At 43.1% G+C, this 15,336-nt stretch overlaps 1 protein-coding gene across 1 annotated transcript in view; it reads right to left on the reverse strand.

The window, feature by feature from the left end:
• Positions 1-331: 331 nt before the first annotated feature.
• Positions 332-15,336, reverse strand: part of PPP1R1C (protein phosphatase 1 regulatory inhibitor subunit 1C) — a 54,103-nt gene continuing 39,098 nt past the window's right edge. Inside the window, exon 5 of the mRNA XM_074594984.1 lies at positions 332-1,569. Within this exon, the coding sequence (XP_074451085.1) occupies positions 1,481-1,569 (89 nt within the window). The 3' untranslated portion in view covers positions 332-1,480. The remainder of the gene's footprint in view (positions 1,570-15,336) is intronic.

Genomic DNA, 15,336 nt, shown 5'->3' on the forward strand with positions numbered 1-15,336 from the left:
AAAAAGCCCTCAGTCCCCTGAGTTCCGTAGCTGGTTCTGTACAACTGAAGAGTTCTTCTTTTAGTCCGTCTTGCACACCCATGCTGAGCTGGAGTCACAGATCCTGTTTGCAGTGTTTCTACAGAAAACGGCAACAAAGAGGACAGACATACGGATGGAGGGCAAAAAGAGTGCTCCCGAATATAAAGAAACTCTTGTTGACAGATCCTGTTCCCAGCAGGTCTTCATGGAAGAGCTCAGATTGAGAGTGAAACCACCACGCAAGGCATAGACAAAAGGCTCTGTGTGTTTTTATACACTTCCTCTCTTTTTTTTTTTCTTTTTTTTTTTTCCTCTATCTCAGTCCTTTAAAAGAGACTTTAAGCATTGGAAAGCTAAGCAGAGGCTAAAACTTCATATCAAAGGCAAACAGTTAATACAAAAAGACAGTGAATTGCTCTAAAAATTGGCCATTGATAAAAAAGGAACTGATCTGTCAAGCATGACTTTGAAGAAACATGGTTTTCCTTCTCCACTTTATTTCATTTTACGGCCCAGAGTTTGCATGGTCTGACAAATGACAATGTTACTACGAACCATGCCAAACTTGAACCAAAAACCCTAGGTCTCAGACAGAACATAAATCACTGCAGCTTGATATACTGCCATTTACCAGCTGAAACTGTGACAAAGGCAGGGTAGTCTGTCCCTCTTTCTCAGAGGAGGCCGTGCCTGGACTGGCTGCAGGCGACAAAGGTGAGTATCGGCATTTTCCGTGGCTCAGCTGGTGTGTGGGACCCCCCTCACGGGGTGTTTCCTCTGATTCCCAAATCAAAAGAGAAATTTTTTCGGCTGATGTGACTGGGCAGCCTCAGACCAAAAGCGAGACAAGTGCTACTTTAAGTGTTGCGTATCCAGGGAACAGAGGGAAGAATGTCTTTGCACCCTTCTTCACTAGACCAAGAGTCCTCTCTGCTTTGTTTCTATCTATCTACATTAATGTAAATAACTCAAACAACACTGGTAAAAGCTGCCCTTAATGGAAAGGATTATTTTATATTAACATTTCTCTGCACGCTAAACAAATCCATTGTACACCATACAATCTTGTCTAAATGAACATATTATTTATTTTGTAGCTTTTAAATCAGTTTTATTTACAACAGGTCTCAGAGTACAGCTCACGCAGTAGTTAAGCTCTGGCAGTACTGATGTCAGGTTGCTAGCACATTTGCAAATTACATTTCTAAGTCATAGAAAATGAAAAGAAACAAAAAAAAGACTTTAAAATAACTGGTTTGTCTTCGGGTATACGGATCACAGAACACATTTGCAGGCGGCTGTAAAACCCAGCCGAGGGCGGTCCCCAGGGATCCCCGGCGCCGCCGGCGCGCCGAGCGCTGCGGTGCGGGGACACAAGCAGTGGCCGGTGGTGGGACGCACGCATGGCCGCGCAGTTCGGTTACTCTCCGTGACGGGACCCGAGGCAGTGCCAAGCTCTTTAATGGCCCCACTCCTCTTCCCTTTCACTAACTCCCTCTTCTTCCTCTGGAAACGCTGAATCACTCTGACTCTTCAGGTGCTTAATCCCTGAAAATACAGAAGTCATGGTTAAACCTGTGTTAGGTTGTGTCGGGCATTTTTTTCCTGAATAAAGAAACAAATAAAAACCTGAACTAATGGCAAGTTTTTTAATGCTGATACTGACTCCCTTTTTCACAAACCTCTTAGTTCAAACAATACTATGGTGAATTTCCAAGAGAAATATTCCCTTCCTTAAGTATAGGCTCTGGAAATTTATCATGTTTTATTGAAAACTCTGCTGAAAGATGCCCTGTAGAACAGAACAGTATTTGCTTTTCTTTTTTCCCTTGGTAATCCTTGATCCGATCAGTATTGCCCATCTCAAAGAAGTTAAAAGTTTTCAAGGCTCAGACAGTAGACGTGGGAATTATTCTACCAGAATTTCAACTTGACCCTCTTTCTAAGGCTGATCATCTGAAGGTCATCACTCACACGGTGCCCCACCTGCACCAGAGGTCTTCTCCAGCATGCGTCCCCATAGACTGCACATGACCTGCAGAACTCTCCCGATGCAAAGAGAGTATCGCAGCTGACAGAGAGGGAACTGCTAGCACCGGAGCTGTGACAAGATTGCACCATTTCTCATGTGGAGAATGTGTTCTGTTGACCTCCAAATACCACGTGGGGATGGATGAAAAGGGTGAATACATATCATGGGATATTTGGAAGTTTAGGTTTGAGGAAAGCTGTGAAGACCCTACTGCTGGCTGGTTTCATCAAGCAAGTGAAGTAAGCTCTATGAAAATTAATCAAATCGTAAAGTTATTTTCCCTGTCCCATGTTCAGTACAAGCCAGCAGGCCTCAATGAATGGGCCTAATCCCGTCTTCTCAGCTCCACCTTAGTGTGATGGAAGAATCAAGCTGAAACAGAAGGCAAAATCAAGCTAGAAAGATGACAGAGAGGAGGGACCAGAGATGATGGGCTGTTATTTTCAAAAAATCTAAACACTAAATAAACAAGATTAGTTTCTGGCTCCCCTAGTTTTTGACACAAACTGTTGTACTGGGAACATAACTGTTAGTCAAAAATGCATGATTTCAACACAACCTAAGACTGAATTAGGTTTTCTGGTGGCATTACTGCTGTAACAGTTTTGGTTTCATTACAGAGCATACATAGTTCTGCTTACCATTTCTAATCATCAGTAAAAAAAGCTTCCCTTAACCACCAGTTCCTCTGCTTGTGGAGGAGAAATTGCATCCCAGCTGCTTTAGACAACCATGGCTGGATAATCAAACACCTCACTGTCATAGCACTTCTAGAGGCACAATTTTCAAAAGGGAATGCACCCTTAAGACATACAGGGCAAGATCCAAATTCCCTCAGACTGTGAATAAGAGGAATTGATATGTCCAAGAGTCATGGCCCCAGCATCACTTAACCTGGAGGTTCCTACACTTCACTGTTTATGTCCACACCACTCCAAAATATGGGATAGTTTTTTCCAAATACATCACTTGAAAAAAATTTCAACATAAGTTATTCCAGCTCAACAAAGTTACAAATAGCTGAAAACAGGATCTTACAATGGGTTGTACAATAGGAGTGCAGCCAGCTCCACCTCCAACAGGAGCCCATCACTGCTCTGTGGTGGGCTCTGGGCTCCTCTCTTTTTTTTTCCATGCAAATGACAGTACTCGGTTCCCTGGGAAACTGTTGTTCAGACGTAAAACAGGCAAATAAATTAATGCTCCCAAGCCACAGTACTTGTAACTGTGCCCTGCAATAATCAAACCGTTTCCAGTTAAGTAACTGTGAGACATGAAGAAACACTTAGGGTGCTCAGCTACCACCAAGCCGGCCTCTTTAGCAGCACCCCGAGGTAAGACAAACACTTTAAATATGGTTTCACCTAACTATATGTTAATGGACATTCATTTCAAAATGTTATTTTGTTTGTAGGGCAAATTTGCCTCCTGTTGTTTTCCTCTGGACTTACAGAGGCATTTCTTGCGCACTCACAGTACCTGCCTAACAGCTACTATCCAGTACTTCAAACAGGAATTGCCAGCAGCCAGAATGCATCATTTTTAGGGAGTTTTTCAAAGATGAAAAAGGCAAGGTTATGGACAGAAAAGAAGGCATGTGATACACAGTTGGTATGATGAAGCTTCATGGAATGGTATTTTTGTTCAGAGTAAGACTTTTGTCTATGTGGTTTAATTGCAGCATTCAGTGTGAAAATTACAGGAAATGGAGAGAAATAACATCAATGAATGTTACCCATTGATTTTCACGTAGCAGGCAACTATCAGTCTTATTTAATGATTTTTCATAACTTCTGTTCTACAGCCTGCCTTCATCTCTGCCAGTCATTTAATACCAGAGTGTCATTCACAAGTAAAGAATCACAGGGTTTCCTGCACTGACCAATAAGTGCACAAGACTCAATGTCATTATTCATAAGCCTCAAGATGTTCTGACAGCATCAGGTTGTCAGAATTAACTGACCCTATGTGTGGCATTATGAAATAAGATGCTCAGCTGTACAAAGAAATAAGTTACTGTGAATCCTGGGCTGTATCAAAAGAAGCATGGTCAGCAGGTCAATGGAGGTGGTTCTGTCCCTCTATTCTGCTCTCAGGAGACTCCACTCAGAGGACTGTGTCCAGCTCTGGAGCCCTCAGCACAGGGAAGACATGGACCCATTGGAGCAACTCCAGGTGAGTCTGGAGACATAGATGCTCACAGGGCTGGAGCACCTCTCCTATGAGGACAGGCTGAGGGAGTTGGGGCTGTTCAGCCTGGAGAAGAGAAGGCTCTGAGGAGACCTTACTGCAGCCTTTCAATACCTGAAGGGGGCCTACAGGAAAGATGGGGAGGGACTCTTTATCGGGCAGTGTAGTGATAGGACAAGGGGTAATGGTTTTAAACTGAAAGAGGGCAGATTTACACCAGATATTAGGATGAATTCTTTACCGTGAGGCTGGTGAGGCACTGGAACAGGTTGCCCAGGGAGGCTGTGGATGCCCCATCCCTGGAGGTGTTCATGGCCAGGCTGGATGGGGCTTTGAGCAGCCTGGTCTAGTGGGAGGTGTCCCTGCCCAGGGCAGGGGGTTGGAACTAGGTGATCTTTAAGGTCCCTTCCAACCTAAACCACTCTATGATTGTATGATTCTATGAATCAACTTACAGGTAATGAAATACCTGTCAGTAACATATGAACATGAGTGACATAAAAGGCTGGTGGCTTTCCTGAAAACATACACTTCATGCACAAAGTGTCAGAATTTTACAGTGCAAAAAAAAAGTCCGGGGAAATAATAAAAATACTTAGTTAAATCATAGCAATCGTACTCCTAGATTAAATGCTTAGCTGACCACGTAATGTTGCAGTAACCCACAGCAGCTGCCAAGGGTGGTCAGAAGCACTGGAGCTGGGCATGCCCAGGAGCACACTGGTACATTCATTCATCCACAGCTCCTGCTCAGCTAAAACAATTCGAGAAAAGAGGACGTTACCGCGGCGCTCCACTGTCACTCCAGCAGGGTTATTCAAGCTGTGTGTCCTGCCCTTTGTCAACATGAAGCACATGATAAGCAGGTAGCGGGGTGGAGCTCTATCCACAGAGATACCTTTTTCTAAGCAAGTTGGATCTATTCATACCCAGTGTCTCTGTTTGGCAATATCTAAATTGTTTGCTGAAAGGTTACATTCTGGATAGAGACTGAGTGAAAACTCAGGTCACCCCAACCATTTTTACAGCTGCTACTATGGTAACGTTAATTTATTAGAACAGATATTTCCTTCTCATCTTCTCAATCTTCATACACAGGTAACACAGTTCATGCCCTCAGCTTTCTCAAACAGTAATCAAGAGACACCAGCACTCTGTTTGGTGTTTGTTTCTATTCATTGGTGAAGCACAGATGTAAAGATGAGCAACAAATACAGACTCTAAGATTGTACTGATAGAAAAAACCAAACACAAACACAAGACCCAAAGGCAGGGTATTTGGGGCGATATATGGGGGATGCTTCAGAAGATACTGTTTGTACATACAGCAGATCCAAGCTAGAAACATCGTTACCAGTTCCACATAAACTACACAAACTGCCCCTTGTCACCGCTCCCTGGCAATGATTTCATACCCACAACGTGTCCAAACTCACTCTTACTCTGCCTTAAACTGTCTGAACACTGCCTCTTGCTGCCTTTTTCCTCCCTGTCCCCCTTCCCCCCCCCCCCGCCGCCCCAGCTTTTATGCTTCTACAGCCAGCAGGACAAGAATTGTTTTTCCTCAAAGGGCTCATATTTCACTGCAGGTAATTCAATCCAATTAATGCTGATGAAGAAACCCTTAATGCCAAGCCATATTCAGCAGCCGTACACTAATACACTTTGAACTGGTAATTCTTTTTAGATGAAGTCACTGCCTCGAAGCATATTTCTAGATTACTTATAAATTATGAGTGCAAATGGGACAACTTTCTGGCATTTTTGCAGTCACATAATAACATCTATGCTGTTTAATCAACATCTGTCTTTTTGCTTCTCTCCATCTGACCAAAGCACTAGATTAGAAGGCTAAGCAGTGTCACAAGATATGAAATAACCAAGTGTTCCTGAATTAAATATCTCCTGGAAAAAAACATAAATTGATTCGAGTAATTAAGGCAGCTCCCCATCTCAAGTAATTAAGGCAGCTCCCTATCCTATTTAACACTTCTTCCTTCACCCCGCTTCACTGCCCAAGGAACGGTGTTGACATTTACCAAACTCAGGATTGAAGTCTGGTTGGCAATTTGAATTCCCTAAAGTTTGAAGGGTTATTTAGTTTTATGATTTGGAGCTGATCCTCCCTCTATCAAAAACACATTTCCAGACTTTCAGAAAGCAGTGAAAGGCAAAGCTGACCCACAGACAAAGCAGCCTGATTTTCAGCGCTTCAGAACTCAAATCACTTCGAAATTATCAAGCAAACAAACCTGGCCAAAGAGGATAATGGCCAAATAAAAATGTCTACTTTATGCCAATCCTAAATGAAATATGTTCTGGTTCCCTCAGCAAAAATGAGAATATCAAAACAAAAATCATGTATTCATGCGACTAAACAGGGAAAAAGAACTTTTCTTTTTTACAGAACATTTTGTTTTGAATTCAACAGTCAAATATGTTTTGACTTCTCTGAAACTCCTTCCTCATATTCTTTTTTCCCAACTGAAATTAATTTTTGAATTAAAAAAAAAAAAACTGAGAAAAAAACAAAACTAGTGTCATGAAAACCAGAACCGACCACAGGTCTTTGGCTAAGTTGGAAGCAGTGAGTGGTGGTTGTGAAGGTGATGGAGCCCAGAAGACCTGGCAGGTCTTCAGGGGCAGCATCCTCCAAGCACAGGGGTGGCCCATGCTGATACAAGGAGAACAGTATCTGTGTCAGAAGACCATCCTGGTTAAGCAGGACCCCATGACGTAACTCTAATGCCAAAAAGATGATGCATACAGTGGATGAAAGTCAAGACAAGGTAAAAATGAGGAATATAGAAAAAAATACAGGCCCACAATACAGTGATGGTGTTAGCAAAGCTCAGGCTCGGCTGGAGTTGAAACTAGCAAAGAGTGTTGAGGCTACAGGAAGAGTTTCTTCTCCCACCTTCACAGTAAAAGAAAACCAAGGAAAATGTGGGCCTGTAGCTGAGCGAGGTGAGTGATCCAGACATAGACAAGATACTCAATACCTTTTTTGCCTTGGTCTGGACTGAGAAGGTCTACCAGTCCTTTGTGCCCACAGACAAAGTCCAAGGAGGAGAGGAAAGGTTGAGTCAGCAATCTCTTGAGAAATCTTGACCCACAGAATTCCATGGGGCTGGTTGGCTGCATGTGAGAGTGCAGAGAGACCAGCTGGTGTCAGTGTAAGGCCATTCTCCTTCATCTTTGAAGGGCTCTTGAAACCAAGGGAGGTCCTCAATTGCTCACCATGCATTGGGCTGTGCCTGGCGTATTATATTTGTCCCCTCTCTACAGGAAGACTTTAATAGACTTGTTCAAATCCAGTGGAGGTCACCAAGGTGGTGGGGGCTGAAGCTCATGACCTGTGAGGAAAGGCTGAGGGGCTTGGGCTTGCTTAGCCAGGAAAAGGGGCAACTTTGGGGCACCTAACACCAGCCTGCCTGTACTTATGGGGAGGTTACCCAGAAGATAGAGGTGTCTGGTTATGAATTGGAAGAGAGTATATTCTGACTGGATATAAGGAAGAAATTATTTAACTGAATATATTTAAGCGTGGTTTCCCAGAGATTCTGTGGAGTTTCTCTCCTAGGAGCTTTTCAGTACTGGACTAGCCAAAGCCTTGAGCAATCTGGTTAAATTTGGTGCTGATTCTGCTTTGTGCATCAGGTTGGACGGTGTGCTTTCCCCAGGTTCCTTGCAACCTAAGTGACTATATGATGTTATGAAATCAAAACTTGGCAAATCCATCTCAGAGTTTATAAAAGTATATGAACTTTAACTGTGTGACTGAAGGCTACATTTGGATCGAGGTGGGAGCTTCAAATGCCTCCTTTCCCTGGAACAGAGATGAAGCGTATAATTGCACCAGTCAGGCTGATCTCAGGAGCAAGGTTTCTTTTCACTCCTTAAAATCATGGGGCCAGACTAAATCAGCATTTCAGTACTGTTTTTGGGAAACATACAAACTCATAATTAGGTTTTGTGGCCCATTGTGATGTATGTGTACATGTATGTGACCTATATATATGTGAGCTATATACGCTTTTATTTGTTCCCAAACACGGGGGATGAAAACAATGGGATTAAGGGACCAAGTGCTACTGTATTTGCAAAATCAAGGGATGTGGGATATCTCTTGCATGTGACAGATATACCTACGGACAAAACCTCATGTAGAAATCATATCCCAGCCATGGCCCAGTGCATAGAAATGTCAAAGAAAGGAATTTCATCTCCTGAGAGGGAGGTACAGGAGCGGGCTGTTGTGGAGAGCGAGTCCCAGCACACCTCGTGCCTGCTGAGGAAATGGTGCATCCTTCCGCTGGGGTTTCAAGGGTGACTCATTTGTCTCAGTCACTCTCTACTGGTTCGTGGTGCCTGAGGACTGCTGGCTGTCATTGCAGTTCAAAGAATATGCTCGCTGCCTGCAGATGTAACAGATTTTAAAACTATATACTGTGGTAATGAAAAGAAAGCCTATGCGCTGCTCTTACAAGAGACTGCTCTCTCGCTCAGCTAGGTATCCGCACGATGGAAGTAACACAGGCTCCCAATGCTTCACAAGATGCTTTGCCAGATGTTTCCAGAAGCGTCGGGTGCTCCATATAAGGGAACGTGCTCCCTTCTTCCGGCGAGTGCTATCAAGAGAGCAGCGAGGCTCTCCCTGTGTCGGGCACTGGGGCACAGCTCACCCGGGCTCCTTGCCCAGCCCAGGGCACCTTTCCCTGCTCCGGGGAGCTCCCCGCTCCGAAACACAAGAAATGCTTCCTGCTGTTACCACCCCCAGCAGAAGCTGAGGACTGTCAGAGCCCACAGGAGCACCTGCCTGGCAGAAACCTCCTTCCCCAGGAGCTGAGAAATTATTAAATGCTCTTCCTCTCTGTGCCTTTCATCAGTTCAACAGCATACAGCTTAGCCAGCCTCCGTTCTCAGCATTTCCTGCTTCATAAAAGTTTAGAAAAAGCAGGTTTAGTCATCTTCAAATGCTTATCGTCAGGTGCATGCCAACTACACTGACAAATCTATGTAGAAGGAAGAAATATGTCTTGTCTTCCCTCTGCCCCATTTGATGAAGGTATCAGAAACACGGCTGTCATTACAGGTCACAGAAAAACTCCAAGCTTACTCCCTGCACAGGTACTGGACACACACACCTTAGGTACTTCGACCTTCTTGATCGAAAAATTAGTTGTTTGACCAGAAAAAATTAGTTCCTACTATTTTTTTTGTTTTTTTTTAAACAGCTGAAATACGGAAGCCTATACACTCCATGCAAAATCAGGACAGTAAACCAGAAAGAAAAATACTGTAGTTTCCCAAATGCCTATTTTGAGCTTTCTCTTATTTCCTCTTTGTGTAAACGACCTGCTATCTACCTCCCTCATCTGTACAATCAGTTCCTGAGACCTTTAATCCATTTTTACTTAATTGGTTGGTTTAGATAAGCTCCCCTTGCACACAAGTCAGAGTTCAGTGCATAAGCTTTCGTTAGTATCCCCTTAAAAAACATTAACCCCATCCTTAACCCTATTTGCCTCCCCAGCTGCTGCCCAATGCTTCCTTCTACTACCCAGCTCACCAAAAATGATGCCCACTGTTTGCACCTTACCATTTTTGTTTTCTTTTTTTTCCCCTCTCACTACATCCTCCACTTCCTTTGATCAAGTGGCCCTTGGGCTCAGCCTGAAAGCTTTCTGGCAAAAGTACTTGTGATCTCTGTCTTCATTTTTTCCACCTTGTTGATGTCTTTGTCTCTGATACTTTTTGTCCCGGTTCTTCTTCCTCTGTTTGTAACGCTTTTTCCATTGCCAACCTCTGAAGGTCCTTTTCCACTCACTCCATCCTCTGAGGATGGGTGGCAGAGGCTGCAAGTTTTCTTCTACTCTTACCATATTCCCCACCTTTGACAGTGTACTTCTCAAATACAAAAATAATAAGCACCTTTATAAAGGCTCTGATGGAGAGAGTTTGTTCCTTCAGCCCAAATTAAAACTCTAGAGTGCATCTGTTGCCGAAGCTTGCAGAAGTCTAAACCATTATCTCAAAGTGGTCAAAATCAAGCTCTTGATCCACAGTCTTTTCCAAAATGATCGGTTCATTTACTATGGACAACACCATGATTTTCTTCCTGACGTCCAGACATTTCTGATCTCCACTCTTCTCTAGATCACCATATCCAATTTCATCTAAGTCTTGCATGTTTTTCTTGCTTAATGTTTCCAATATGGTATTTACCATTTATCCAGTGAAAACAGTCGTGGAAGCTCTTCTTATCCTGAGGTCTTCACTACTACTACATCTCCTTCTCTAGGCTTTATAAATGTACCTTTGCTCCTGCATTCCAGCTTCTGCAGTTACAATCACCTGAATCTTTTCCCTGATCACTTCCTATGCCACCACTGAGCAACTCACTCTCCATCTTGAGTGCCTTCCACTGATTCCCTCCAAGAGTTTTCAGACTAATGGTGGCTATTTATGCTTTCAAGGAAAATTAAGTTTCTTTGCATATTACAAGCACCACCTGCTCTCATCTCAAATCAGGAACCGAGACACCTTCATTTACTAGGCTTTTAAACGTGCATTTTCATCCTTTCTCCCACACTGTGCTGAATGCTGGAGAGATACAACTATCAGCCTCCGTGGCCACTTCCAAATCCTCTCAAAGCTCTCTATTATGGAATTTGAGAAGCAACCTGAGAACATTTCGGTTGCCAGCATGCTGAGACAAAGACCGTCACATTCCTCCCTAACACTCTGTATCCATTCCTGGGTTTGATTGCTACAGCCCAGCTGGGAGTTCCCCAGTGCAATGACCAACTTCTGTTAAATGTTTGAAGAAGATTTAATGCAGCGTAGTCCTAATCCCTGGTGCGGGTTCCTGGGTGCTATCTTAATACCAGTACAATATAACAAGAGTGGTCGCATACAGTGATCAGTTGGGGATTACTGAGTATGAACCAAGAGCTAGACCGTGGCTGGTATTTGTATGCAAACAGGAAATGTGTTTTACATACCTTGCCTTGTGTTTCTTCATTCCCACCTACAAGAACAGCTTCAGTCTGCCAACCTGGCAGCAATTATTTCATCTGCTGATGCTTGTGTTCATAAATCACGTCAGATCATATGTGGCAGGAGGTTAGCCCTGCACAAGAGCAGCACAAGAGCAGCTTCCCAGCCTTGCTGAGGGTGGCAGCCCCGGCACCCTTGTCCCTTTGGATGTCCCAAGGCGGCCACTCTCTTGGGTGGTTCCTGAGCTACCAGTGGTCCACAGAACATCAAAAAGTAATCTGTGAAGAGACAGCAATAATACACACAGACCGTTGACCTTGGCAATTCCCATGTGTGTGAGTGAGCAAAGGGCAAAAACGTGAGGGAGAGAAGACAAAACAGAAGTAAGTGGAAGTGGAAGATGTTGCTTTATGGATATGGGCAACTGTAAACAAGTCTGGTTGATGCAGTGTTTGGAAGTTTCCTAAAAGTTACCTTGTTCTTTGTTGAGAAGGACTGAAAAATGCTGCTCTGTGGAACTATCTCAAAGGACTCTGGATGGTATTCATGCCTGTAAGCTTTGGTTAACCAAGGGTTCATGGCAAGGTAAAACTAATCACTTGAAGTTTGGTAACCAACATGGAAATGTCTGCCCTTACTCCTGTGGTCAATGAGTTTGAACACGAGGTCATTCGTTATTACACAGAGCTTGGTCCCACTCCTCCAGAAGTCAATGAGACCTTCCCTTACTGTTTTCAAAGAAAGAAGGGTCAGTTTTTGTAACTGCTCTTAATTCCCAGTTACAAAGAGGAAATAACTTCAAACGGCTACTGTTTATTTAGAATGAATGTATGTAAAGTACTATAAATTAATGTTGTATGTGGCTTTAAAGTTTGAGGTAGGAGATAAACAAAGTGACACAGAAAATTGGCACACTAGGTAGTCTCAAACTCCTGTTTAGATTATTCAAGGAAAAGCAAAGTCAGGCTGTCACTCTTTCCATTACCGCTGATGGAGTCTTCAAAGGCAAGCACCCATGGTGGGCCCTCAATGTTTAGAATAAAAAGATTTTGAACCACCGGTGTGACAGCTTAAACTATGTTGACATTTTAGCAAGCTATAAATCAGCAACAAAACTTGTGTACTACATTATTTTATACCTAAGAGCAGACTGAGGAGGAGAAAAAAATTCTCACGTATCTGTTATGATTATGAGGCCAAGATATTACTCAGTCATGCAATTTCATCTACTTTTTTTTTCCCCCTCTACTGTGCATCTCTTTCAAAACGATGATGACTAAATCAAAACAAATGATCTGAAGCACTGGCAAATGTGATGAGTTTATGAAGGTCACATATCTGATCTGGAGCAGATCAGATCATCAGCATAACCAGCAGGTCACCATGGCCTCATAAATGCTTGTGAATGATCATTTGGATACCAAGCAATGAGGATTGACTAATTTTCTAAATGTCTGAAGGTTTTTACTAACTCTTCTCCTAGCCCCAGCCATACAATACTCAGTCCTCATGGTGAAACGTTTAAATGACAAATTTTGGGGTTTGTGCTACTTTCTCCACAGTCAAAAGACTCGGTGTTACACTATGACAATGAAGACTGTATGAGAGCAGAAAAATTCATGTTGCAAATGTCTGGCTGCTTTCCATTTTGCTCTCTCCCACAGCACTCTCCACTCCATTTTTCCCCTCTCAGAAGTCACTTGAAGCACCACTGGCTCTGTAAGGCTTGTGTGAAGGAGCTGCTTCAGCACAGAAAGGCTTTTGTCTGTCCTCCACAGGCTGGCCAGAACACGCACCGGAGACAGAGGTCAGCCTCACTGGAGCTGAAGGGGCTGCATCTCCCACTTACAGTAGCCAAAAGAGTAAACAGAGAGGCTTTTGTCACCCCAGGCAACTTCTGCTAGTATGTACACATCTCATTTTGCTGATTCCTTCCTTCCCTCTCTAGCTCTCAGACTGCCGAAGTCAGCCAGTCTTCAGAGTTCAGACGAACAGCAGAAGCCCCTGCAGTCAGCTAAGTGGATGTTCCAGCCTGTAACAAATTCAGCCCAAGGCTAATTACCTTTTGGAAAGCCAGAAAACATTTCCTAGCTGATTCTGTGGAGAATGGCTCTTGGTCAAATACCTCAACAACAACTTGAGCAGAAAAACATGCAGAGATGACTTCCACGTTGGTAATGAAACCAGACAGTACTGCAAGGCTATTCTGCACGGCTCCGCATGCTGGTCTGGCTGGGCAGTTGGAAGCTGCAACCAGAAGAGGATTAAAGTTTTCCAGCTGACATTTTTCATCTCAATTTTTCACAGTTCAGACATGGGCTTAGAGCTGTTGATAAGTGTGCTTGAAGTCAACCAACGCAGGCAGACCTTCAAAGGTGCTGTGCTCTGACGGGTCTTGGGAAGCTTGTGAGAAGGTCAGAATCACCCCCAGAAAGCAGCTGTCTGGATGCAAAGTTTTACTGGGCAGTGTGTTTACTCACTGGAATCGCTAAACCCTCACTTTTAACACCAGAGGCGCTCGCAGCCAGGCGGCTGTCTGTCTAGAGTAGATCAAAATCACAGGACTGGCAGAATTGTTCCCTTATGTCAGAGGATTACAGTAATTCCATCAACTAAAGGGCTACATTTTCAAACCTGAATAAGCTGCTCCATAATAACAGAAGCCAATAGCTCTGCTACTGTCACAAAATTTATATTAGAACTCACTGGCCTTAAAAGTTTAACAGCTGCATTTTCAAACCGTGGCTTCTCTAAATTAAAACGTCTAACATTTTCCCGGGCAACTTCTGTCATTCTTATAATTCCCCACATGCTGCTCCCGGCCAATTTATCTTTACAGTTTGAGACACTCTGTAGGTCGACCACCTTAAAATAAGCCAGGAGGGAAAAAGCAGGAAATAGGTTTCACAGCTAGAAAATCACATCAGTCAAGACTTGGGAAAGCCGATGCTCAAGACAATATGACACTACGCTCAATATTTCGACTGCAGCATGTAAGTCTGTTTGGAGGTAGGGACAAGATAAATATTAGTCATATAGTCTGCTATGTACAAAATAAAACGATGTTATCGTCCTACCTGTCATGAGAAAAGGGAGGGAAAGGTTAAGGATAACTAGATAAGTCTTAACTTTCATAAGAAGTATTAACTTCTGTATTCTAAAATATATGCCATCATTCAACATAAATTATGGATCAAGTGTAGAATTAAGTCGAAGGGTGTGCTTTATGCCAGAGGTACAATTATATAAAAAAAACGGTCCTTTCCTAGCCTTACGATCAATAAACATTTACAAAAGTGATCCTCCTCTTGTCTCTAGGAACAAATGCTTTCTTCACAGGTATTACTCCTTTTGCTGAGGATAAAAAAAAAAAAAAAAGACAGTTCTGCTCCCAATATTTTAATATAATAAATGGTGATTTATATGAGAGAAAGCAAATTCAGTCCAATACCAATTTAATTTCCTCTGACTTGTGCCTGCCAATAGCGGCAATCGAGAACATTTTCTCTTTTTTTTTAATTTTTCCTTCACTGGGGAAATCTCTGAACTGCTCTCCTGTCCACTTCCCTTACTACAGCGCATTTATGCAAGCTTTTATCTTTTCTAATGAAAACTAGAGATGCATTCTTCTCCAAAACTGCCATTGAGGACGCACAAACTAGCCTTCAAAGCAAATGCAGAAGTATTTCTAAGGGATTTTACTTCACTAATTTATTCTTGGGGAAAATGCTGTATTAGAGAAGCTGAACTGAAAGAGTCTGAGCTGCTTGGATGTCAGGTGGGCTGAGAAGTGCATCCAGTTGGGATGTGAGGCAATTATGGTTGCCGTGGTATGGAAAAGAACACCGTGACAGGATAGTAGCATGGCTTCTTTTTACATACTGTGTACTTTAACTTCAAATTAAGTTGCTGCCATTTGAATGGTGATTTCCATTAGGATTTAAAAAAAAATGTGTTGTCTATCAGAGATCTATTTATGGTGGGGACAGACGAAGGCATATACCTCTGCTGAAAACTCTGCAGCGGAGGTGGCCTGTGGCACTGGCGGTGCCTCAAGTGCTGGGAAGGGCTGAGGTAAAACAGCCAACTTT

This window comes from Larus michahellis, chromosome 7 (assembly GCF_964199755.1).
Source record: "Larus michahellis chromosome 7, bLarMic1.1, whole genome shotgun sequence".
NCBI lineage: Eukaryota > Metazoa > Chordata > Aves > Charadriiformes > Laridae > Larus > Larus michahellis.